Below are 27,231 nucleotides of genomic sequence, written 5' to 3' on the forward strand. Positions count from 1 at the left end.
GGTTACTTGCTGCCTGCACGACCAACACAAATGAAAGTGTGCGATAAGTGAGATAAGATATATGTCGCTAAAATAAAGGTTTGCTACAATCAAACCAGTAACCGCAACAAGAACTCCGCTTCGATGGGACTGTGTTTAACCATTCAGCTTCACACATGAATGCAGTGAACCCTTAAAATCAGACAGAGCTTTATTAGTAAAGTACAATGTCAATTCAAGTCAATGCACTTGACAGCTACATGATGTGCAAATGAAGACAGCTGAATAAATGATAAATGACTATCTTAAACCTCCATATTTAAAGTCTCTCCAGTAAGTCACGGATGAGTGTCCTCACTGAGTAGAAAGATGCATCCTCAGAGTTTGACACGAGAACAAAGTTGCTGCTAGAACTGTAAATTGTGAGAACGCTCTTTTAAAATCTGAGTGTGAGAGGCAGAGGGGGATTTGTGACATCACAAATACCGTCACCTCTCATTTTTTTGACAAAAGTCTTTTTTTTTGTTGCTTAACTCAACTCCTGATCACGTTTTGTCTCCAGGTTTTTGTTTTTTTCTGAAAAACTTGACAAAATGACTTAGGTGATTATTTGAAGAAGGCGACGATACTTCGGAAGCTGAAGTAAGACTGAACTTTAGAGATTATCTAGTTTGCAGCAGTTCAATGTGTGAAATATATTCATGTAATCTGGTATTTTTAATTAGAGGAAAGAGAAGGATGCCTTTAAGGATTTTGTATAAGTCAAAACACATTATTGCACGGTGGTGCAGTGGTCAGCACTGCTGCCTTACAGTGAGGCAAGAAGGTTCCGGGTTCGAGTCCCGGCTTGGGCACAGGATCTTTCTGTGTGGAGCCTGCATGTTCTCCCAGTGCCTGCGTGGGTTCTCTCTGGTACTCCGGCTTCTCCCCACTGTCCAAGGACATGCTATTGGGGACGAGGCTGATTGGACGCTCTAAATTGACAAAGTATGAATGGTTGTTTGTCTTTGTATGTTGGCCCTGCGATGGACTGGCGACCTGTCCATTCCTCTCGCCTGTTGACACTGGGATAGGCTCCAGCCCCCCTGCGACCATTAATGTAGGAATAAGCGGAAGACAATGGATGGGACATTATTATACTTGTATGAATATTTTTGTATACCTTGAATACATATGTGGAGCTTATCTTTAATAAAAATAGGCACACATCCAGGATATTACTATATACTAAACTAAATAATCAACTATTACTGCTCTAAAAACAACTATCGACATTTTCATATGTTTACATGGTGATTAGAGTTTAATGAAAATATTGAAAACTATTTAGAGAGCAAATATAGAATACCTAATTCAGACTCCTGAAACTTCTTTATGTACAACTGTATTAAATATAAGTCGGTCATGAGGAATTGATTTCGCACATAATTTACAGTCATCTGCATTTAGTTTTTAAAATTATGACTGTATATATATATGCTTCAATGGTCCAAACTAATATCAGTGCAAATTGCCACAAGGCGACAAACATTCCAGCAGGCAATGCCATGCTGCCATGATGTCTGAAGGCATAAAGAAGAGGACAATTTAGACGATAAACGCAAAACACATAAAGGTTTATCTATTTGACAGCCTTAACGGGCTCTAGCGGGCGGTTATTTGCCGTTTAAGGTGCTGCGGTGTTTACCGATGAAAGAAACAAATGGCCTAGCGGGTTTTCCTGCGGAGAGCAGCGAGGGCACAGCGGGGCTACAGTGACATTTTCCCCACATGCAAAATCATGCAAAAGGTAAATACTGTGGCGGAGTGATACAAACAGTAGTGCAGAACATGGCCGTCACCTCCGTCATGTCCTCTCTCGCGGACCGCCCCACTCCGGCGTTAAGCCCTCTGATTGGTCGAGAGGTTCGCACGTCAGCATCTTATTGGATTTTTGACGGGTCAATCACGGGCTAATGTCAATGACGTTGATCATACACTGGTTTCACTGTATCGCCTGGGTGGACAGTATAGTTACTCAAACATTAAATGGAATAAAATGCTTCGGAGTCTTATAAACAGAGACGGCGCTTCAGCGTAATTATTGACAATTCTGAATTTAGACAGATTAGCTGTAAAGCGGGCGGTGGCAGGCCTTTCTGCGGCTTTTATCAGCTATATTTCAGGGTAAGTGGAGTGATACATTTCCTTCCTGCGTCTTTCTTCTTCGCATTGGAGCAGAGCCGCTTACTTGGTTATTTAAATATAGTTAAGTAACACTGTATTGATTTATATTACATCGAAAAACAGAGTTAATGTCAACACAAGAGTTGTGTGATGTGATTTAAAGTGGCACTGCTCGGCAAGCCGAGTTGTATGGAGAGGAAGGTAATGGCTGTCGGTCGGGCTCGTTACTAGAAAATTGTGAAATGGCCTGTACCGAGTACTTCGTCCTTTGCTCTGATTATTACATCCGGTTACGGTGTCCTAAAGGACAATATCTTGTTTGATAAAGCTAATATACAGGATTAGCTAGCAGTCTTAGCCTCCAAGCTGTCAAAATGCCTCAGCTGGAAGGTACCTGTTTGGCGTCAACGGGCCTGCTTAGTCTCCAGACTCCATCTGTCATAATGTTTATAGGATACAGACATGAGTCCTACTCTGTCACTAAAAATGACACGATAACCTCATGTGCATGTCCACATACCAGATGATATTGAGTAGAAAACAGACATATGAAAGCACTATTGTTGAAAGCTGTTCATCCAGCTGCATTTCTCTTGCCCTTGAGGCTCCACTCTTTTACAGGAGCCTTGAGAAAAATGATATTTTCTTGCACTGTGTAGAACTGAAGTCTGTAGATTGTGCAGAAGGCAAAACCTAAAGAACCGAGGTTCCATCCATGTATATATGTATTATAATCTTGTGCAGTTGAGATGTATTATTGTAACATTTACCTTGAGGGAAGTCTTTGTCAGGCTTAAACAAATTAGAGCGCTGATTATTTTGGTTTAGTGTGGAGCTGAAGGCATTCATGACTGAGCTATGATTTGTGTGTCATCCTAAACCTGTAAGGAGGAGGCCAGTTTATGTTCCTGCAGATAGTCACATAAACATCTGTACTCAGTTGGGCTGGGCAATATGGACCAAATCAAATTTCTCAATATTTTTGATAAAATACCTCAATAGGAATATTAGGTAGTACTGATGTAAGGATGACTATTAGTTCATTGAAAAAAATGCTATCACAATGACATTTGTGATTATCATGATTAATATCAATATATTAACCAAGTGGGTAAATGCAAATATTAGAACAGTCACAAGAGGCTGGTAAATTCAGAAAATGACATAACTGAAGTGCAGCCTTTAAAACCAGAAGAAGAAAAGACTGATGCAATGTTACAACATAACGAGATCCAAAATCCAAGACGATGGCTCATCCAATATCATAATCCAGTATGGAGATATTTCCCAGCCGTAGTGCATAACAACATAGATGGAATACAACTGAAAACCTGGTTATTGTATTACAAAGAGGGGTTTAGTGCTTCATCCTTACATTTTCAATAAATTTCACCTTATTCCTTTGACAGCAGTCTCTCCACTAACAACAGGGTATTTAAATACCTTTAACTTTGCTTTTCTCATTTTGTCGATGACTGAATTGCAATCAAGCTCTTGAATTATGCACTTCTAATGGATGTGTCCGAGAAAAGTGAATAGTTTCAAGGGTACACAGATGGAAACAAATCAGAGGTTTCTAGATGCAGCATTTCCTCGAGGCAGCATTCGAATCTTGGCATCTTTTGTGCCTTTTGCCTAGAAGGTCAAATAAAGTGCAAAAGAATATGATAATAGCTACATTTATATGCACTAGGTTGTCCATAATTATTCCACTATTTGCCTGGTTTACAAAAATGTAAATATTCCAACCTAGCTGTTAACATGACTAAAGAAAATGAATAGTCCACTAATTATCCTGTTTATATGCGGCTGCACAAATTCTGACTTGCCGGTTCGTCAACAAGGGTGGAACTAAAGTTTGCTGTCATTGTCTCCATCCTGTCTGTTCCAAGTACTATGTGTGATGAGACTTTCCATCATAACTTCCCCTAATATGCATTTTGGAATCAATAAGCTGTTTGCTTACTCTGTTACCACTCGTTTAATGTGTAGTCATTATTGAATGTATTTCAAAAAGTTAGACAGGTGTGACATCACTTATTATCAATCGTCATGGTAGCATATATGTATATACGTGTACGTGTATATAAATGGGAAGATGTATGTGTGTGTGTGTGTGTGTGTGTTTACACATCTGCCTGTAAACTGCTGTAAATAACTTGACTTGAGAAACATATTCCAAATATGCTGCATTAATATTAGTAAGAATGCTCTTAAAACCTGTCTAATATTGACATATCTCTCATATTTAATTAGGAAAATAAATAATTTAGGAAAGGTCACATTCTAAAAATGCATCTGGAATCTCCTGTTTAAATGGTCATATGAACTTTGGAATGTTTTCACTTTATAGAGGAATGTGAGTGAGTGTGTATGCAAATGTCATCAATGAGTTAGAAATTACAGATTTTCTGAGCAAACAAAAAAGATATTCGATGCTATGCTGTGATACAAGTGCACTGTAAACAGTCAATTCATCTCAAGTTTGATGTGTGTCGGTAGTAATCTTTGGGGTTTATCTATTGATATAGTTCACTTTTTCTAGAGTCAGAAGCAGAGTTCCCCTCAAGTGTTCTCTTAGACGGTAGTGATTGCAAGAGGAGGAAGAGCATTTTCTGTGTGTCACACAGCTCACAGTAACATCCCACTCACACATTTGAGGAAAAATGATTGGGCTCAATGTCAGCAAAAATGTGTCTTTTTTTTAAAGGTTGGCAGAAAATTGTTACTGGCCAACTTGATATATGCTCCTTGTAGCTGATGAAGTATTTATGAAAAGTGTCATTGCAACAGAAACAGCCATTTGCTTGATCTGAGCTGGAGGTGTTGGGTTACCACTGCATTGTGGTTATTTGATTGAAAGGAAGTGGGCTCAATGAGACAAGTGATTTTAAAACTAAGACTATCAGGAGTATCAAGTCTGTTTGTCCACTCTGGCAATATTTTGTTTATTTTGCGTTGGCGAAAGCCGCCCAGCTCATCAAATACTGCTGTATTGCACAACTCAAAAATGCCGTTTACACAGTATGTTGCTCTGAAGTTTGTCTTCTAATAGCCTTGTCCAGAGTCATGGTTTTATGGCTGTGAGTGAAAATTGTCAATTTTATTTACTTTGTAGAGCAGCTTTATGATTTTTTGATAAATAATTTATTAGATTAACAGGAAACAAAAAAAGATAACAGCATCTTTTTCAAGCAGAGGATTTCTTTCTTTTCTTTCTCTTGTGGTAAATGAATTGCGTTTATACAGTAGCCTTCTACCTAAAGGCCTGTTGTGTAGGATTTGAGAGGATTTTTAGGGCAGAAATGGAACATAGTTATTCGCACATATTCACCTAAAACTGTTTTCATTAGCTTAGAAAGAGCCCATGGTTCAACTAGAGTTTCCCAGAACTAGCAAACCAGCGCTTTTATGTTTGTTTCGTTATTACCTTGTCACACTTGTTTAAACTCTCAGCAGTCTAAACGCACTAGAAGAGGGTTCTGCTTTGGTTTCATCATGATTTTATTGTTTTCATACAGCTGTGTTTGTTGCTGAAAGCATTTGCGCAGCAACTCCACAGTCTTATTGTTTACACCAGCTGTATCTCGCCAGCCAACTGTCATGGCGACGACAGCAACGGAAATCCCTGCAGAATTTATGAGGACACACAGAGGATGCAGATGAGGAGGGAAGAGAGTTGGGTCACGACAGCATGGAGAGGGGATTTTAAACCATATGCCCGTACACAACGCCATTGAGAAAACAAGAATTTGAAAGGTTCTTTGCTTATCATCATGTGGACAGACCAGAAAAGTTATTTCTGGATTGTTTTAATGCTTTTATAGCAGATAAACCATGGGTGAGCTGCAGTATCCAGTATAACCACTACATATCTTCACTCAAATTGACGCTGGCACCCAGGTGCTCATTGGTGATGAGCAGCGGGGCAGATGAACATATTCAATGACTTATTTTCACGGGGAAGTGATGCAGAGTAACACAACTACATGAGTAAGAATCAATGTTGTCCATCTTCAGGGAGTGAGGACATCTTGTCTCACAGCTGTGGGCGGGCGAACCCCACTGCAAGTCATGTTTTGGGCACTGACCATTTATCTCAGGGTCTTGGCATGTTTCATTGGCTAGTGCATAATACACTAAAGGTCACTGTCACTAATTGCACTCCTCCAAAACAGACAGATGACCTCCCTGAGCTTGATTGCACTCCCCTTCATCAGATGAATCTTCAAGGGTTGTATAACCATCACTTGGATGATTCAAAAAACATGTGTGGCCCAATTTTATTCCCACAGTGACCAAATGTCTGCCCTGTTAAAACAGCAAGACAAACCTGGTCCACTGTAATAAGAGTTTGTGTAGTTTATGGGTCTTTTGGGATCCCGTAAGTCACCGAGTGAGGCTGGTTTGGCTGGATGCTGGACTTAGTTTTAACCAATCAGTGACCTCATTATCCTGGAGTCCTCCGGCCAGCTCCTAATTGAGCCATCAGTGCCTTAAGGGGGAAGAGGAGGGATGAACGTGTCAATTACAGTAATGAGGGGGCAGCCATGCAGAGGGTAGCCAGAGAGAGACCTCGCAACGTAGCCCCACTCTACTGAGTTCATGGCTAATCAAAGATAATATTGTTGCCTGACAGTAGCAAAGTTAGCAGGGAAGCATTTTTAATAATAATTTTTCTCTCTGCCGGTGGGATTTTTCAGCATGTCTTGTTGCAGTAATTGTTTAGAGTTGTGACCTTACAGTTAGAGCTAATGAATAAATCCATATCCCCTGGAATACATCACTGTGAATATTATGGTAATGCAGCTGTATTCAGACATAACAGGACATTTCATGATGAGACCGTGCTCATGTGATAATTCTGCACCTGGTGTGTGTTTGTGTGTGTGTGTGTGTGTGTGTGTGTGTGTGGAGGGGGGAGTTATAGGGTATTTTATATCACAGAAGAACAGTTTGCCCTCATGTGATAGCTTTTAAAGTGTGTTTTGCTATAATAGCCAGTTTTTGACTTAACTGACGTATTATTGTTTTTGACAGTAGTTGGATTTCCATCAACATAGTTTTTTTATGCAAATTTTAAAGTGCTGCATTAGAAAAGTTGTTGGAAACAACAGAAATTAAAAAATGGATCCGATTTTGCAAACTTTTTTTTGTCACTTAGAATTTAGGAGATGGAACCTGACTTAGATAAGCTGTGACACAGCGACTCTTAAACTCATGTGACTGATCAGCTGTTTCTGCTGCCGTCATCTTCAACAGTCCAGTTCTAATTCTAGCACTTCATATTTAAGAACAGTCGAAATTCAAACAAACTCACCATAATTCCTCAAAATCTCATTCCATTTTGAACCGACAAACATCTCTTCTGCTCTGTTATTACGGCGGTGACAGTGCATAACATTACCTGTAACACCATCTTCTGATGGCATGATGTAACCATCTCTATTCGCTCCAAACCAGTTGATGCAAACGCACAAAGCTCCTTTCATGTTTTTGTGACACGTCTCCAGTTTCCTTCAAATTCTCTTGACCGTCAAATAGAGACACATCTATTGAATGTTATCAGAGAGTTGATTCAGTGGAGAACAATCCCAGAAGGGCAGCACATTGAGTCGCTGCTCTTTGATACTCATATGCTGTGAAACTTAGCTTGAAAGCCGACTGAATCAATACAAATATCTATTCAGAGCCTTGAAATGGTCTCATTGATGTTGTTTATTAAACCAATTATGTGCTGGGGAGATGACGATGATGATTGATATACGTTATGCCTTTACGTCTGTCTGATGGAATTCGCTTCAGACTGGTGCTGTGTGGAGAGAGAGGTTGCCATCATGACTTAAAAGTGGTTAGGGCTTTTCAGACATTAGACCGACTTGTTGAATCACCATCGTATTGAAGGAGTGCAGTTTGAATCACATAATATTCTTCTTCTTTTTAGAGTAACATACAAGGTCATCCGGATTAATTGCTCGTGTGTTGTCTGCATCACAATTCAGGTTTCACCTTTTGTGCAAGCACAGTTTGCCATCTGGCTACAGACACATGAGTTATTCACAGCACTTGGTTTCATTTCTTTAAATATAAATGTACTTTTTTGACACGACATTGACTTCTTTTAATAAATTGTTTAAACTGAGCCTTCTGAAGCTGCACACCTAGATTACGAGGTACTTGTATCCCCAGGTACCTCCATTGCTCGAGTTTGCTACTGAGCCAGCAGCAGAGGAAATATCATGCTTGTTTGTTTCTCAACAAAGTGTTTCCTAAGAGCTGAATTGGTTTAATTTTTCTAGCTGACCAAAGGCTCTCTTTCATGCCATCTCAAAACAAGAGCTTCATTGTATAAGCCAATGTCACAGAATAGTCATTTTATTTTAATTGTTGTGTTTACATAATCATTGGAAGCCAAAATAGTACAAAATAAAATGAAGTATTTTACCCAATGCTGGATTCCCTCCTCAGATTAATTCTCAAGATAGCCTCTCTTAAGTGCTGAAGTAGGGAGTGTGGAGGCCCCATGTTGACACCAGTGGCATTCTAGGTTTCCATCTGGCCTAGTCCCCAATCCCCCAGGAATACAAGGATGAGGAGGGTCAGGACTGGGGGGACGGTGCCACCTGAGAAGGTTACATTCAAACCTCAAAGCCACCTTGTGCTGACCTGAGTACACAGTCCTCTATAATAATGTGCTGAGTCAGGTCCTTCCTGTCTTGTACTGGTTTTAAACCAGTGAACCCAGTCCCCTTGCTGTGGATACTATTTATATGAGTAACCAGTCATAATGGACTTGTAATTTTATAGTAATGTTTCTGTCCTCTCCTGTCACCTGCAGGACAGGACTGACGTCCTCCTCATCACAGACGCTGCAGGGAAGAGTTCTGTCTCTGCTGAGCGAACAATGAACTGAGGATCCTGCGACTCCTCCATCACGCACATCTCTGCAGCAGCCATTTTTCACCTGCTGCCCATCAGCGAAGGACTGGACCTCGTTGCCTCACCACACCTGGGCGGAGAAATGTGTCTGCACCAGAGTCCTCAGATGCATGACTCTGTCTGAGTGTTTTTTTTTTTTTCTGGCTGACTTAAGCGGTTGCAGGCTGCACTGAGAGGTACTTCTTCACTTGACTGACTACGACATTTGTCTTCGCGACTGCAAAGCATCATGGGTAGAAAAAAGATTCAGATCCAACGGATCACCGATGAAAGGAACAAGCAGGTGAGGCTCCCTTTGTTTTTCAAACTTTGTCTTAAAGTGCTACTTCACCAAAAATGTGTCATTCACCTTTCAAGTACCCACATTCAGTTGCATTAAACTTACATCTTGTGGATCTAAAATACCTGAAATACAGAACAGATTTAACTTTCAGTGTAATAAAACCCCTCTGAAACATAGATAGGATGCAGCGCCACATTCCACATCGCCAAAGTGAGGGACTCCTGAGCTCCTTTTATCACATCACTAGATGCAACAATCCCATATTTGCCTGCTGTCATCTACTTCTGAGGATGTCTCAAGTCAGTGAACACCAGCTCACAGTCACACTAGGCCATGGATTGTCAGGCTGAACTGGACCTGACCTGCAGTCACACCCAGTTTTCTCTGTAACGCTCATCTTAGGACTCAACAAGTCAGTTCTCTTTTTTTCCCTGCCTTCTTCACCCTCTCCGTGACACGTTTACACATTTAATACACACAAATGACTTGAGGAAGAAAAAAAACGGACCCAACTAAAAGTTCTCTTTTCTTCAACTCACACTTCATACGATTGATTGTATCAGAATCGAGGGCCAGTGAATGGAGTCTTTATTTAGCAATGTTAAGATAAATGGTCTGTATAACAGCATAATAACATTGGATCATCTTTTGAGAGAGTATAAATCTTCTGAAATTAAAAGAAGTGGCACATCACTATGTCACCCTGTGTGAGTTTGTTTTTTTCGGGGGGGGGGTGGTTAAATCCATCTTGCTGTCTGAGGGTGAGACAGCTGGTGGGGAAAGCAGCTGTCTGAAAGGCATTCAGAGTCAAGTCATGGGTTTGGTCGGTTTGAAGTTGCTTTGCTCTGTTGTAGATTTGGCTTCACGCTTCTGTTATTGTCCCCTTTCGATACACATCTTTGCTGCATTGAATGGTTGGATGTTCTCTAAATCAGGCGGCTGTTCTCAGGAATGAGCTGTTTTCAGCTCCATTTGTTCCAAATTTCCCCACATCACAGTGGGGTGGTGTTGGATGGGTGTTGCAACGGGTCTGCTGATCAGTTGTTTTGCATCACAGCTAAAACATTAATTTTATGGCTTCATCACACTTCAGAGTGTTATTTTTTTCCTTTCTATAAAACTGTCAGGTGTCTGTTTCTTCAATGGCTGGCTTTTGTTTTGGTCCTTTTTTGCTTCCAAGCTTGTATTTGTAAACTGCTTTTAGGTTTGTGATTGTGTTGATTTTCCAACGCTCTCCTCCCTCCTTGACATCTTAGACGAGCAGTTGTTCAATAACAAGCCAAGCCAGTATTTGAAGCTTGTCTCCTCTGTTAATAGTTGTTAATGCCAACATCTGTGCCTCCTCACAGCTTTTACTCTCCAGACAGATGTGTTTCAGTCAGAGATGTTTCAAGCTGTATCAGAGCCAACAAGGGCATTTTTGTTATGGATCGGTGTCATCAATGAACTCACCATTACTGGACTCTGTTTTGTCTACCTCTGCCTGCTGGTGTTGCAGAGCTGCTCTCCTATAAGACAGCTGGCTTTGTGGAGGAGTGAAAACTTGAGCATGTGGATGTGAAAAATAGTTTTGGTTGAAAACTCCACTGTGTCTTATTGATGGTTCTAGCAGCCCTGGAGCACAAAAAAGAAAAAAAATAGATGCAGTGTATGTTTGTCGTCTTTGCTGTCATTATTTAGAGCACGTGTTAAACTCGAGGCCTGTTATAAAATAATCCGACCCACTTCATGATTTAGATTAATAATTGGCCCATTTATATGTTGCCCATAAGGCACTGCACTAAAATCCCCAGCTGGCACCAGGACACACTACACTCGTGCTGCAGCCCCTCCCTCACTTGCAGGCAAGCTCTCAAATGCACAGCAGTCGACAGCAACATGCACGCTGTAACTGTCACTCAGTGTGTGACCCGCATGAACTGACAGAACTCCAGTGTAGCAGCCAAGTATGATGGTGTCTGGCTGCACGTATGTGTAGGAGTGGCTGTTAATGACAACACACACACACACACACAAACACACACAAACACACACACACACACACACACACACACACACGCAAACACCTCAATCCAAGGTGCCTCTGAGCAATTATCTACATTGACAGCTGATTGTTTTATTTTTCAACATTACATGTACATAATAGCACAGATGCAAATACTTCAGCGGCTAATGTGGCTCCTTCTACATTTACTTTGGCTGCTTGACTGCATTGTTTGTGAATATTTAAGAATGTTACAGGCTGCCTACTTTTTTGCAGACCGGTTAGTATGATTCATTTCAATATCTAAGGAGTAAATCTCTCCCTTTTTTAGCACAGTCAAACTAATTCTAGGGGTGACTAAAACAACAAAAGTGTTGAAAAAGATAGATTTAACCACATTTGGTGAATCGGTTTATATTTTCATGTCAATAGGAGGCTATGTAATGTAGTTTTTAGTTCGTGCAATTATTGTAATTAGTATTGTTCAGGAACCTGTATTAGTAATCAAACTACGGCTAGTTTTGAACAAGTGCTTTGATGATGAATGATGAAAATGAAAATGTAGACCTCCTCTGGTCTGCAGATGTCAGATTTTACATGTTGACCCCCTCAGGAATTGTTAACACACCTGATCTCGTGTGCCTGTTGGTTATGTATCAGAAGGCAGCTGAAAGATTACTGACAGGTTACAGACTCTGTTTTTAATCTTCTATTTTAAACTTTCGATTTGTGAGTCGGAGCTTTCGTGGAAGACGTGTGCAGAGACGTGGCATCCATCTATTGCTCTGATTGACTTGAATGAAAAATCCCTTTTTATTGGAAGGTTATTATGTCAGCTTAATGGATGACAGCCTTAAAAACTGGTGCAGTCATTCTTCTACACTCATGTCCGTGCATTCTCCGCTCTCTTTCTTCCAGGTGACATTCACAAAACGAAAGTTCGGCTTGATGAAGAAAGCCTACGAGCTGAGTGTACTGTGTGATTGCGAGATCGCCCTGATCATCTTCAACCATGCCAACAAGCTGTTCCAGTACGCCAGCACTGACATGGACAAGGTCCTGCTTAAATACACCGAGTACAATGAGCCTCACGAGAGCCGGACCAACGCAGATATCATTGAGGTCAGTGTGGGTTTAGAGCTTTAGGTGATCAAGACTGTTCTTCTCTCGAATTTTGACTACTTTATGATTACAAATAGAAGCCTGAGAATTTAGTCAAAATCTAGTATCAACGATCTGCACATTACGGTAAATAAAATCATAGAAGTCAGTGCTTCCATGATGATCTGCATCATCTCAAAAGATGAATGTAATTCAAAGGTATCATTTTTATCGACACTTATGTTTCACCTATTATGAAATCAAAATGTGAACAAACATATGTCAGACTTTATCATTCCTACTAACAATATTGTCCTGTGTCATGCAATTAGTATACGAGAATGAGAGCTGCCAGAAATGACAATGGCTCTCTCTTTTGCATGCGTAGACTTTGAGAAAGAAAGGCTTCAACGGTTGTGACAGTCCAGAGCCTGACGGTGAGGACTCCATCGATCAAAGTCCCCTCAATGATGACAAGTACCGGAAGACCACAGAGGACCTGGATGTTCTCTTCAAACGCTACGGAGTAAGTCTTTTCAACCGCACCAAAGAAGGAGTTTATCGGAATCACTATTTGATGTTTGGAATCTCTTTATTCCTTTTGTTGGGAAAGAAAGGCTTGAAAATGTTAGAAAGTGTTAAAACATGCCGTTGACTTCCTGAAATGTCATAAACAAATGAATTACAACGTGCAGGCTGTTGTGATCAGGCACAACAATTAAAGCCTAAAACAATGTGCATAGAAATAAAGAAAAAGAGATTCTGGGCTGCATGTAGCAGTCAGATGTCTGAGACTTGAAACAACCAACCTGCATTTTTGTTTTTGTTGTCATTTCTTAATGTAACTTGAGTTTCTACAGTTCATGTCATGACTGTCTTGGGGTGAAACTGATCTGTAAAGTCACTCACAAGCTGTTGTATTTCCATTAGATTTTTATAATAATGTGTTTGGCCACAATAGTTGCAGCATGAAAATTTGATGTTGACACATCTTTAGCGTGAACTTCCTCTCAGTGGTTTCACACTTTTTTCACGTGGTACTTATAGGAACAAGCTAATCTTTTTTGAGGGTCGTCCTCCCCAGAGCCAGGGAGGACAGATACCCTTCTCTTTTCTGGGTGTGCCATAGGGAGCTGAGACCCACAAAGATCAGCAGATGCCAGTTAGCAGGCTGACTGTACGCAGACTGACCTCTGAGATCCACAAAGATCAGCAGATGCTAGTTAGCTTAGCACACTGAATTGTAGTCGTGCAGCGATTGGTACGATGAGTTTAATCTTGAATCTTTGGGTTTTCACAGCAGTCTACAGCTCCACCCCAGACGTTCTCCATGCCCATCACTGTCCAGGCGTCCAATCAAAGCACACTGCAATTCAGTAACCCTGGCAACGCACTGGTAACTACCTCCTATGTCACATCATCATCGCTCACGGATACCCACCTCCTGTCACCACAGCAACCGACTCTTCAGAGAAATACGGTATCTCCTGGGTTGCCACAGCGACCAGCCAGTGCAGGTGAGCTAGAGCTAGTTTGGCAGCATGGAAGTCATTTATAGACCTGAAAACATCAGCAGAAGTGCACTGTGCTGTGAACAAATGCAGAATAATCACTCATTTTGTGTGTGCGGGTTTGCTGTTCTTGTCTCAAGGATAAAATACTACATTTGTGTTAACTGTCGCCAGTTGTGAGTCAGTGGTTATGTAATGGCAGACCCACTGAAGATCAGCAGGCATACATACAGTCCTGCTAATGATTAGCATTTTATACTTTGCTTCATACTTGTATCAATCAAACGCTCAGCATGGAAGAACTAAAGCTAATCTTCATGAAATGCATTCTTCTGGAATATCATTTGAGACGATATATGCAGTGAATTGTAGCGAACTTAAAGCATCAGTGCTGAAAAAGGATATTGTTCATATATTCACTGGAATGACAATCAAATAATTGAATTATCTGACTAAAGGATGCAAGAATCCAAAAAAGGTATACATGTAATATAACACTTACAATAGTAACACTGTGTCTTAAAATGTATATGTTAATATTCACCACAGTGGATTGTCAATGTACGTAGTTTATTCAACATTTTGAAAACTGTATCATAGTATTATCAGAGCTACAGTATATTTTCCAACTACAGTTTTCAAGACCTTGTTGCATTTCTTTTGTTTACTTATTTAGAAAAAAATAAATAGATATTCAGCACAAATTTGTATTTCAGGACAAACAATAAGCTTTTAATGTCTTTCTCTGTATTCACTAGGCGCTCTTCTTGGGGGAGACCTCAATAATTCAAACGGAGGATGCCCAAGTCCAGTCCGTGAGTAGAGTTTCATTTGTTGAAATTCAGAGCTTATCATGTTGTCCTCGCTTTTCCACCGCTGAGTGTTTTGTTATGGGGTTTTTATCTGAGTGTTTATTTCTCCTCCTCTGCACCATCTGTGATTGATCAGGGGAAGCCGCCAGTAACAGACATGTACGGGATTCCCGGTCCTTCTCCTTCCATGTCTCCATTCTCACAGATCACCATCAATCCTGATATCTCAAATCTTTTTCTTCAGTTTGTTCTTTTCAAACGGGAAATATTATTCTATCTTTGCAGTATTGTTGAACATGTTACAAATAGATTTGACTCCACTATAAATCTCTCTTGACAACATCAAAAAGATGCTGACATCGTCTGTTTAGGTCTCGGATGAAAGGAATTGACATTTGGCTTTCTAAACAGCTTAATTCTGCCGACCCTGACACGTCTTTAAATTAGACACAGGTTAGATTTTGAAACCTTTGGAGGATTACTTAAAACACCTCAGAGTGTGCATGCACAGGCACACACACACACACACACACACACACACACACAAGCAATCCACCTCCCGCTGTCTGCAGTCACCTGTTTGATTGTCCTATTGATTTGTGTCCATTTACACCTCGGTCTCCCCGCAGCTAATGGATACACCAGCGCCAGGGCCTCTCCAGGCCTCCTCAGCGTTTCCAACGGCAACAGTCTAGGGAAAGTAGTTCCGGCCAAGTCTCCACCCCCACCTCCCAGCCCCCAGATGGTCAACAGCCGCAAGCCAGACCTCCGAGTCATCACCTCACAGGGCGGAAAGAGCCTGATACACATGGTGAGCTCAACCAAGCTCAGCTTGTGCTGTCTGAACGCGTTTAACATTATGCAATGAATGAGGTGCACTTCCTGATAAACACACTTGGAATTATGAAAAGTGAAGAAGTTACAAATAATATCTAGTCAAAGAAGAGAGACTGAAGGACCCAGAGGCAGAGATTTGTGCTCTCCAGATCCAACATGGCAATATTTACTTTGGCAAAGTCTTAGGTGAATCAGCTTCTGACATTCTTCTGAGATTTCTCATAACCTCGTGACATGAAGATGCTTCCATATCAACAGTTAACCTTGTTTCATCATGTCCTGCAAACACAGAGCTGTGCTAGTCAGCCATTAAAACTCGATTATATTTAGTGTTACCACCATGATGCGAAGCGCTGTCACAGTTCCATAAAACCACCGTTTGATTTGATTCAACAAGCACATCTTGATTATTCACTGACTGCTGGGGTTTACGGTTCAATTCTCCTCTTTAAAAATAGAGGCTATACGGTGTCCCTTTTGAATGCCATCAGGATAAAAACAGTCGGCACACCGAAGAATGCGGTCCTTCTGTATTTATGTAGGACTCCTAAACCACCAGCTGTGTCTTCTGTTAAGTGTTGTTCCTTGAATGTGCTCTCGTAGGTGTGGGTGGTGAGAACAAAACAAAAATACTGTGAGAACGGTGCCCCTGCTAGTGATTTCAAAAGTAAAAATCCCCTAATAATATGACTTTATTGTTGATTTCCCTGCATCATTGGTAGCTTTTCAAAAGTGTAATGTCCTAAAAAGCAGCTTCAAACATACGTAACTGGTCTTTGTTTGACGTTCCAAGTATGAACCCGAGTTGTAACCCTTTCTGTTACCACCCTTTGCAGACAGAGGATGAGCTGGAATTGGTAAACGAGGTGAATTTCTCCACGTCAGTCACTCGCATGAGTCGATGGCTATCGACTGCCCGCACATTATTAGCATGGTCACGATACCAGAGTTTCCCATTGTTCAGGTTTTCCTTCACTGACATTTCTTGGGATGGTCTTCAGTTTGTGGTTGGCACCTGACTGCATGTGGTTCAGGGTTCATGGTTGTGTTGGTCTCTAGTCTCAGCGTAACGATCTGGACAATCTTTGCACAGCCCCTTTTAAAGTGAGAACAGTACAGTAACAGATGTGTCTTGAGTGATCCCGTCAGCCTCCCGCCAGGCATTTTACTTCATCATATGGCACCACTTGAAGCATGAGTGTCTCTTCACTTGGCGTTGTGGTGCGGACGCTGCAGAGCATGATTCCTGTCCACTTACACCGACTCCCATTTTCACCTTCCACCCCAGCTGTAAAGTACAGAACATGGAACCAAACTGGTGTTGCATTGAAGGCATTTCACTCAAATGTTCTTCCTCAGTCAGTGGATTTACAGAACTTTATATTAAATAGTTCAATGAACTTGGATTTCAATACTATTTTTAACTGATTCGTTTATTCATCTATCAATACAGAAAAATCATCTGCAAGCCAATTACATTTGTTCTCCTATTTTCCTCTTCAATATGAGACTTTGCAAAATATGTCAGAAATTGAATATGGAGCCGTTGATCCAACCAAACAGTCAGCCGTTTCTGACATTCTATAGATCAACATAAAATACAGGGAATTAGTTACGAGCCTTAACACCACAAACAAATGTTAAAGATCCTCTGTAGTGTACTTTTTTGGGAGAAAACTTCCTATTATGTAAAATCCCATTTTAATTTACACTGAATTCACAGAAAGAGGCATGCCTCCAGCTTTCTGCTCGCCCTTCTTACAATTTCACACAAAGTTGACAGGCAAGAATCTCATTTTCCAGGGGATAGTGATTCATTTTCATCACCCTCTTGCCGTCGCCCCTCCACCCATCTTTACAAAGGCAGGTAATTGAATCTGGCCCCTCTCTCCTCTCTGTAATTTCGGCCTTACAGTCATAACTCTGGCAGAATGTTTCCTCCAAGGATGATCAGTCTCACAATACAGACGAGTAATTTCAAACCAGAATTATTGCATCTTTGGCCTTTTGTATGCAGACCCCTCCATCTTTTTTCTTTTACAAAGGACTGCAGTTTGCTTTTATCCGTGATAATTCAGCTGAAGCTGACACCAGAGTGTTGTGGCTCTTCTGAGATTTGTGTCTTTCAGCGCAGGTACATAATAATAAAACCTCATGGTGGCAGTTTTACGGATCCAGCCCCATGCTGGTTGCACCTGTGATGAAGAAACACTCAACACTTTGTGCATGAATTTAACAATTTAGATGACAAACACTGAACAAGCAGCAGGCTAGTACCCTATTAGCCCCCTCCTCAAAGTGACAGATTGAAGCATAAATCTGTTGCGCACCAAAGCAACCTGTTGTCATGAGCTACACATAAACTAGAGATTCAACAAGCTCGGGGTCACCGCAGCAGCTGAAACCATGTTTTCATCTGCACAGTGGACCGAGAAATTTATTGTAGCTAGATTGTCGTACAGAGATAAAAGGTGATTAAAGACATACATCTGGAACGCACAATATATAGGATAATATTTTCCATGAGCACATCATTATGTCAGCATTCAGGTGATTATTCTTCCAGCAACTGTTAACTACAAGTCTTTCCCTCCTGGTTTTTATTTTGGTGCAGGTTTAAGACAATCATTTGTATGAAATCAATTAAATAACAAAAAGTAATGAAGGCAAGCAACAAGGGAGGCATATGGTTAATAAGATAGACAAAGTCTGTCTGTCTCAATGTAAATAATACAACACAGAGTAACTCAGGTTAGAAGATGCTGCTTTAATGTTCGGATAAATCTTTTCCTCTGTGCCTCAGAGCTCCAGCGTGGTCCAAAACCTTTTAGAAGCAAAGAAATGAGCCAAACTGTTGTACTGGGAGATGCGTTTGTGGAGTAAATCCAGTAAATAATAACTGAAAATCCCCCTCAACAAACACACTCATGACTCCAGTCTGAGTGCTGCTGAAACTTTTGGAGATTCAGACTTTGTGTGTTCAGTAGGAATGAAAAGGCTTTTGAGAGAATTACTGCAGATGATTTTTCTGGCAGTGAGACAAACATAAAATGATGCCAATCTTTTCCTTTTGAGAAACCAAATTTGAGTAGATTATCAAAATAAACTCATGATAATATTTAGCTTCATGACTGCTGGGATTTGGATAAATTGCCTTCAATGTAATCCACTTTATATTAGCTCACACAAAAGCAGGAGAGAGTTTTTGATGCGTGTCATCAAGAAGCTCCTGATAGTAAATCCACCCGACTCTTGAGATTTACTGCACTCATTATGGATCAAGTCATATGCACATCGCCATTCCAAGCATGTTAGAATCTGCATTATTCTGAAGTCTTACAGCATCAGGCTTCAAGTTTGTGTCCTCTTGTTGACTAACATGTCGCCATCCTCTCCGGCAGAACGCCCAGCGGCAGGCCGGAGCTCAGGTACCGCAAACGCTCACCACACCCGTGGTCTCCATAGCCACGCCCAGCCTCCTGGCCCAGGGGCTGCCCTTCTCCGCCATGCCCACAGCATACAACACAGGTGGGCTACACTCAAGTCTAGGCTTATTTCCCTGTGATCTGGAAAGGCGTCCTTAATTTCCTGTAAAGTACAATTGTTTTTTGGAGTGAAACAGCAGTTAACACAGTGCGTTGATTGTCACACTGTCATTCCTGAAACTAACATCTTAGGAATGAAACATTTTGTAACTTCCTCATTTTTTTGGGTCTTTCTCAGAATACCAGCTGACGAGTGCAGACATCACTGCTTTACATGCTCTGGCATCACCTGGTGGCTTGTTGCCAACCAGTGTGTCCACATGGCAACAGCAGCAGGCTGTTTCCCAGCAACCGCAGCAACAACAGCAAACACAACAGCAGCAGCAGCAACAACAACTTAACCTTGCGTCACTCAGCAACTTGGTGTAAGTCTCTAACTTGTAGTCTATGTGAAGCTCTCTTTTAAACCAGACTTGATTCCATGCAGCTCCGCCATCCCTCAGCAGTGGTGGCTGCCTTTCCCAGCAAACCTGGAGCTTCGTGATCAAGTTCTACTGATAACAACATACATGCTGAAATACTTGACCTACTGACCTTCCCAGTCAGCTTGCATGATATCCATACCATGACCTTATATACAAGCAATTCACGTTCCTTCTTTAGTGAATTGGTCTCTCACCAGCATCTCACCATCTCAGCCTCTTCATGACATCAATCTGGACAGTTTTTCTCTGGCGCTGTTGCACTTGAGCAGGTTGAAGCACTAGAGGGTTGTCAGTACATTTGAATAAACAGCTGGCCAGTTTGACCTCACTAAGACAGTGAGATGAGATGTTACGCTGCAAACTACAGCACACTTTCATGGTATAGAACTTTTAAGAAACAACAATATCAAGGAGTTTGATTCAAGAAAACTTTAACTGGAAAAACCATTTGCACATTTTTGTTTTCTTCATTTACCCCCCCAAGCCTGATCTTTTGGAGCCTTCCAACCAATTATTGTGATGTGGAGCTAGCAGTGCAGTTCTGCTGGGCTTTGGTAACTTGACCACCACATCCTTGAAGTGTATTCTCTCCTCTCGTCCACAGCATGTGGGGCGTGGACAAACAGAGCAGCGAGCTGTCTAGCCAGGTGTCCAGTCTGGCTGCCAATCTGAGGTGAACAGCCACCAGTGTGTCTGTGTGTGAAATGTCATGACCTTGTTTTTTTGGGTTTTTTTTGGGGGGGTGGGGGGGTGGTGTTGTATAAGTTACTCCAAGGCAGCCATACATACCAATTAGACCTGAGTAATAGACCTGCTCACCAGAAGCAACTTGACCTCAAAAACCCCTGAAGCAGAGGAAAACAACGACATGTATTCACTACGTGACACCTGAACTCTTAAAATGTGTATTAATCCTTATTGGTAACACAAAATAATAAGGATACCTCTTAGGCATCAGAAGCAAAAGCATGAGTAATCAGAGGAGCAGTAAGGAGGATGGGGGTGTTCATCAAGTAAACTAGCTTGAAGTTGAGCTGATTTTAGATGCAAGGGCCTCGAATCCTGCAGCGGCGTTTCAGCGTCACACACTCCACACTTGCTAGTCTCCTTTGGAAGGAGTTCTGGCCTGGAACTTAACTGAACTAGATGATCTTTGCTTCTGAGGAACACCCACAAAGTCCTGAGTGTTTCTGTAGTTCCAGTAGTCCCCTTTTGATTCTGATCGTTCTGAACTGTCCATCCATTGTTGTAGTCAGTAGATGCCAGATCCTTAAATGAGTTATCATATTATTGCTTTAGTTTTGTCATTACGTTTCTTCTGCCAATCAGACAAATGATTAAAAACAGGCAGGAAATGAACTCCCGTCAAAATAATCCCGAACCTGAAGTCACTGCTAATTTCCTTCACTCCTATTTCCCAGCCCAAATATACAAATAAGGGTTCCTCTAAACACCTGAGCAGAAACCCTGCAGAAGAACTGCTACCACCACCAAAGGGCTTCCAGGAGTCAAATGACAACATGAAGGGGATTTCTAAATAGAAATGAGTCAAAGATGAAGACACACAATGTCCATGCTTGTCGTGATGATCACACTTGTCCTTGCACGTCTCACTGACTGAGGAGAATCAGTTGGAAGTTTTAGTGAATTATTTACAAAGCTTTTCTCTTGGAAACTCTTAATTAAAAAGGTACTGTGTTTAAATCTGTAAGTTCAGCCAGCATGCTAATGTTTTTTCATCTTCTGAGCAGAAGGGCCACTGTACACACTATTACTGTTGTAGTGAGGCAACAAACACTGTCACTGTTGTGATTCACTCGTGCACATTAAAGAGGTTTTCTTTGTGCTGGAACAAAAATGTACAAAAAACATTTGACATTATTGCTGTGTGAGGAAATCTTGCTAGCAATAATGTTCCACTCTTTCCTCTCACACGCCTTTAATCCACCTTTGGTTTTGGGCTCCAACGTTTTGTTTTCTCCCCACAGTCTTGGCTCGCCGTCCAACCTGCTCTTGGGTAGAGATGAGTGGTTGGGCCGGTACTGTATCACACTTCCTTTTTCCTGTGTGTCTGTGCGCTTTTGGCTGCCCCCCCCCCCCCCAAGCATGTCTGGTGCTGTCTGCAGTCAAACAGGAAAGAGACATAGTTCCGGTTTCCACCATGTTCTCTAACCCCAGATTATTGTTTATAGTTTCTTCACATCATAGCTGAGTCATTGCGTTCCACCCTGTCATCCGATTCATTTCACGCTTCCTGGGCTGTTCTGTTGATCTGTTGGCAGCGGTGGGGTCCTTATCTCTGCTTTGAAAAGGCTCCGAATTGATTGGATTTTTTTAATAACGGAGTGTTGCTTTCTTCCTGTTGGTGCTGTGCCTTGTAACGTGGGTTTTTGTCTGATCCAGTTTCTCATACACCGTTTGTCTCGTGGCTAATCATTTTCTTTTTTTCTTGCCTTTTCCTCTTTTTTTCTGTCCCTTATCTTCCATTTTCTTCCTTTGTCTCCTCTCCGTGACCCTGCTTCCAGGCCTGTGACCCATATACCTCAAGGCGCCATGCTGACCGTCAACACAAACTCCAGCGTGAGCATCAAGTCAGAGCCCGTCTCGCCCGGCCGGGATCGCAGCACCCCTTGCCCTCCTCCTACCACCACACCGTCCTCAACCTCAGGAGGAGCCATCCTGACTGCACCCCCGCAGTACCCAGGCTCACTGCTGTGTCTGGAGCCCCCCACTGGCCGCTCACCTGCAGACAGTGTAAGCAGCAACACCAGTTCCTTTGAAGGCAGCGACCGCGATGACACTAGTGCAGCAGGGGGTGGTACTGGAGGAGGAGGCGGAGGTGGCGGCGGTAGTAGTGGTACTACGGGAAACGTCGGTCCCAGTCGGTCGGTGCCAACTGACTTCAGCCCCTCAGCTGAGCTCCTCAGGGCATCCAATGAACCAGAGCAGGAGGGAGGCAACATCAAGCGCATGAGATTAGACGCCTGGGTCACATAGAGGCAGCGGCAACACCTTCCTGCACCCCCAGTGAAGTTTTGGTGACACTGAAATACCCACGCTCATCTCTGAACCCCCGTACCCCAACCTCACCGCCATGTTACACTATCATCACACATCTGCCTCTGTCCGACATCATACGACTCAACTACGTCATTCAGATTACCGAGGCTTTGCCAAGAAAACAACAACAACAAAAAAAGATGACGACTTAGCGCTCAGCTGCATATTTTGTCCCAGGTAGGCCCTTGAACCGAGGGGACAGTAGATTTTTAAAGCCTTTTTGCTTGAACGGACTTCTGTATAGTAATTTGTTTTGGTAGAAATTAGGTTTTAAACCTTTTTGCAATTAACGAAACCATAAGAAACATTTCTCTTTAACATGGTTTCTGCATCACCATCCTGTATTTACATTGAGCTCTACTATTGTTCACAATGTGATTGGTAGCTTGGCGACGTTCTGGGACTTCTGCTGTATGACTTTGCCACGTCCTGCTCTTAGATCATTTGAAATGTGTGCTGTCCATTCTTCCATAAGTCACTTCCAAACTGCACTTTTGGATATAATCGCTCTGGATATGTTGGAGGACTGGGCGTCTAATCTGGCACTGGGCAAACAAACTGGAAACTACCGCTGGCATCCACAGTTCCTCCCAGGCAGGCCCGAGCCCTCAGGTGGTTCTCTGTGGAGTCTCGCCAGAGTGCCAATACAGACCTCTCCTCAGATTAAAAAAACAAAACAAAACAAACAAACAAAAAAAACAGCCAAATGCCTCTCACACGCGGTGCAGAACTCTGAATAATCACACGCACTGTCACGGAAATATGAAACTGTCGACGCTTTTCAGGCTTCGCCATCCTCAGACTGGGTGTCCTCTCGCCTCATCTCCTCTGGAACTCGGAAGTTTTTTGCACCAGAAATCCAGCCAGTCACTCAGCTTATTACCAGTAGATGCCATCCAGTTATAAACGCATAGTATGAGTTTTTTAAGCCTCTTGTGACTTTTTTGGGTAGGGAAGTATTTGGTTCTTTCAGTCCAAGTGTTCTTTATCTGTTGGTATTTTGAAGGTCTGTTAGTTGTCCAGAAGTAGGAACTTTGTATAAAAATCACTCCTAACACAAAAGCTTTGATGTCCTCTTTAGCTCTCTCTAGCGCTCCTTTATCTCTTTGCGGTGTTTCAAAAAGTGAAAGGAAAAGACATTTTCTATATTTCTACCGCTTCAGTTGGCGACAAAGTAAAAATAGCTTTTCAGCTTCAACGACGTGTATGTACATATGAGTATATTTGCATAGACTTTGCTAGGTATCCCTAAAACAAGCAATGTGTTGACTCTCAGTGGATCTGTCTGCATATATGGGTGTGAACTTTGTTTCCAGCTACGGCGCAGAGGTAACGCCACACCAGGTAGTGACGACGGATCGGAATTGTTTCAGTAAACCTATTTTATGCTAGTGTTGATAGTGTGTGTGCGTGCGTGTGTGTGTGTGTGCGTGCGTGCGTGCACTTTGTCTCATTCACAGAGACCCGCTTGGTTGTGGTGTCATCATATTCTCTTGCCACATATTTTTTTAAAACCCACGATCCAAGTAGAATTGTTCATAACCACCCAAAAAAGAAAAAAAAAAAAATCATGGAGACACTGCCCGTCACTAAGACTAGTTCACAGTCAGAATTATAGAATCTTTTCCACATCTAGACAGATTTTTTGCCTTTTGTCACTTTGAAATTAAGTCAAGAAATTTGCTACCAAGTGCTGTGTTGTTTGATGTTTTTGGTACAAATTGGTTTTGTCTGAATCATTTCAAGTTTCTGTGCGGGTGTGTGTACACAGGTTCTTTAGTCAAGTAGAGAAGTTTCTCCTAATTGCCTGACTTTCCTTGATATGATGATGATGTTTGTATTCTCCCTAAACAATCCTACACTATTAGTCAGTGTAGGTAAAGTGGTGCAGAATAGTAAGTCTGACACCAGTATTGTTGAAATTGTCCTCAACGCGCCATTCTTCTGGGTTTTAATTCTGTTAACTGACTTGTAGCAAGCCCCGCCCTCTTAGTTACTGTTGCTACCGTGTGTCCAGCTTTCTATAATCATGCAGTACTTACTGTATGCAGTTTACATTGATGACAGTGGCAGATTTACCACTCAAAATTCTTAGTAAAGAACAGGTGCTTGTTTTCAGACAAAAGCGGGCTTCTCATCTTTAGCTGGCAATTTGATTTTGCTGACTGCAATGAGAGTAAGCAGGATTTATCAGCTGTAGTTCAATGGCTAAAAACAATTTAATGAGCTTTTTCTTTGTTCTTTTAAAACGAGAACCCTGTAAAAGGTGTAAAATATGCACTTAATGGCTACATACTTGTGTTAAAAAGACTAAAGATGCATGTCCAAGGCAGGAAGTCACATGTAAATGATTGTTCTTACATTGATCAAACCACAAGATCCGACTGTTAATCCATTATAACATAATCCTGTTTCACTGCTCATTCAGGCAGTATGTTCACATCGCAAGATGAAAGGCTTTCAGGATGAGGACGAACCGACGTGCTCCGCCAAAATAAGATCCAATACAGAGCCGTTAACTTCCCCCTAAATTAAATGTAGGGATGCACAATATTTGTTTTTATTTTCATTACAGTAATTTTTTTTGGTTTTGTTTTGGCCAATACCTAACAATGTCAATACTATCTGTTTCCAAACAAGTTTATGACGTATATAGTCAATTAAAACAAAAAAAGATGTAAATTTGAATTTGAGAAAGTAATCTTTATTTTTCAAAACCTTTGGAAAAGCCCATTAATCTACATTTGTGTTACACTGATGATGAGCAAAAAAGAAACCTGAGCAAAACTGGGCTGGAATGAAAGAACTAATAGCGTTTTGTTTTTTGGGGTTTTTTTAATGACCAAAATATGGCGATACTGCTGACATATAATCGCTAACATCCCAAATTTAGAGCACGCAGGACAGCAGCTTCCATACAGCAGGGAATTGCAGTTTGAGCAAGTTGTGAGTTCCTGTCTGAAGAAGCAACATTGGTTAACTAATGTAATTGGTTCTTTTAATTAGCCGGACATGCTAACGACTGCAGCAAATCCAAGAGAAAGCCGTGCTGAGCTACAGTTGCTAAGCTAAGACTGAATCGTCACTGTTCAGGGGAGGAGTTTAGCAAACAGTTTCAGGTTAACGATTTAATATCCGATACTTTCAATCAACTCAACTGACGAGCTAATTATGTCTGAATTTCCATAAAAACCTGTTGACTGAAATGTGACACCACAGCGACTGGGCTTCAGCATCCTGCCACGTGTACAAAAAAAGGTTCTTTGTCCAATCTAGCGATGTAGTCACGAGACAATCGATATGAGAAATTAAAACCTGGACCCCTGTTACTTGTTGTGTACAATGTTTTTTAGAATCTCACTATTTTTGGATTAATTTGTGCTGGTGACAGTTCCATTGTCTATGATTATAATGATATTATGGAGCTTTTATTTTATTGCTATTTTGTGTAGGATAGCCAACCGTTTTTGTTCTCTTATTTTATCTTATATACATATAGTGCTGGTTTCCTTTGTTGAGACAACTTGCTGAAAATTGCACGATCAGTTATTGTGGTGTTAGCAAATGCAATAAAGGAAATACCAGTTAAATGCTGCAATTTTAATTAAGATATAGAATATATTTATAAACAGGAAACAACTGAAATTAGTAATTCATGAAATTTGAAAAATGCATGGGATACAGTTAACAAATCTTACGTACAGTAATGAAAATGGACATGCATCACAAATGGGTTTTAAAACTCCTCAGAATAATGTAGCATATAAAATACTAAAGATTAAATTTATAGCTAATATATTGTGTTGAGCTAGTCTGCTTTGGGTTTTGTTGTAAAGAAAATGTTTTTTGTTGTTTTTTGAGAATGATACAGTTTGTGTATATTTTCATATACAAAGTATGCACTGATATGTTATTGAAATTCTATACCGCTTTTACAAAAAAGTGTTTGTTGTACCAAAGTATCCAAGTCCCTTGAAACCTTATCCTTTTTGCGTATGTTTTACCGTATTTTATATATTAAATGACAAACTGAGTGAAATGAAACCGCATCTGTGGTTTGTTTTGTAAAATGGACTGTTAGATGGACTGTTTTTCACAAAGTGAAAAGTCCTGAAATTGTTCTCATGTTCCTTCAGATGTACACGAGCCGTTGTTTCCTTCCTGCTTATTTTCACAGCTGCAAACCCTTTCGATGAAATTTCTTTCACACGTTTGGCGATCGACTAAATTCAGTATTTTGGGGTTTGGTTCTTTAAAGACATGAATCTTGATGTCCGTAGTTGTGTTTTTTTAACGCTTCAGCCAAATTCAACTGAAAACAGACCGGCAGAAACTGGAAATTATTGAGTGTGGTGCAGCTTGAGCTTATTTTTATGAGTATGCATTATATTTTTAGGATCTTAAGCCAACTACTGATCCATCTGTCGATGTACGACAGCAAAAGATTAAAAGCAACATGTTTTTTTTAGTACACAGTCATGGGAAATTCAAAAATTCTACCTAAATGTGCAGATTCCCATTTAAAAGTCAGATGTGCAGTTTACAGCGTGTCACCTAATATAACTTTTTAATTTTCGAATTTTTTAGCA

General features: G+C 41.2%; 1 protein-coding gene across 5 annotated transcripts; it reads left to right on the forward strand.

Moving 5' to 3' along the window:
- The first annotated feature begins 1,941 nt into the window (after positions 1-1,941).
- On the forward strand, positions 1,942-26,697 carry LOC147240649 (myocyte-specific enhancer factor 2D homolog). 5 transcript variants are annotated; one of them, XM_086194375.1, is made up of 13 exons: positions 1,942-2,145; positions 8,984-9,367; positions 12,270-12,473; positions 12,841-12,978; positions 13,753-13,969; positions 14,722-14,778; positions 15,405-15,586; positions 16,449-16,478; positions 19,014-19,140; positions 19,336-19,522; positions 20,187-20,255; positions 21,571-21,621; positions 22,108-26,697. In XM_086194375.1, exons 2-13 carry the CDS (start codon positions 9,314-9,316, stop codon positions 22,577-22,579), a joined length of 1,788 nt encoding a protein of 595 aa, XP_086050501.1. In that variant the 5' UTR covers positions 1,942-2,145; positions 8,984-9,313; the 3' UTR covers positions 22,580-26,697. The 5 variants fall into 5 exon arrangements, with proteins under 5 accessions (XP_086050501.1, XP_086050503.1, XP_086050502.1 ...); XM_086194377.1 differs by lacking the exon at positions 21,571-21,621; XM_086194376.1 differs by lacking the exon at positions 16,449-16,478.
- Positions 26,698-27,231: the final 534 nt, after the last annotated feature.

The sequence above is a fragment of the Aulostomus chinensis genome, chromosome 22 (assembly GCF_037954235.1).
Source record: "Aulostomus chinensis isolate RoL2024-O1b breed Wild chromosome 22, RoL_Achi_v1.0, whole genome shotgun sequence".
NCBI classification, from domain to species: Eukaryota; Metazoa; Chordata; class Actinopteri; order Syngnathiformes; family Aulostomidae; genus Aulostomus; species Aulostomus chinensis.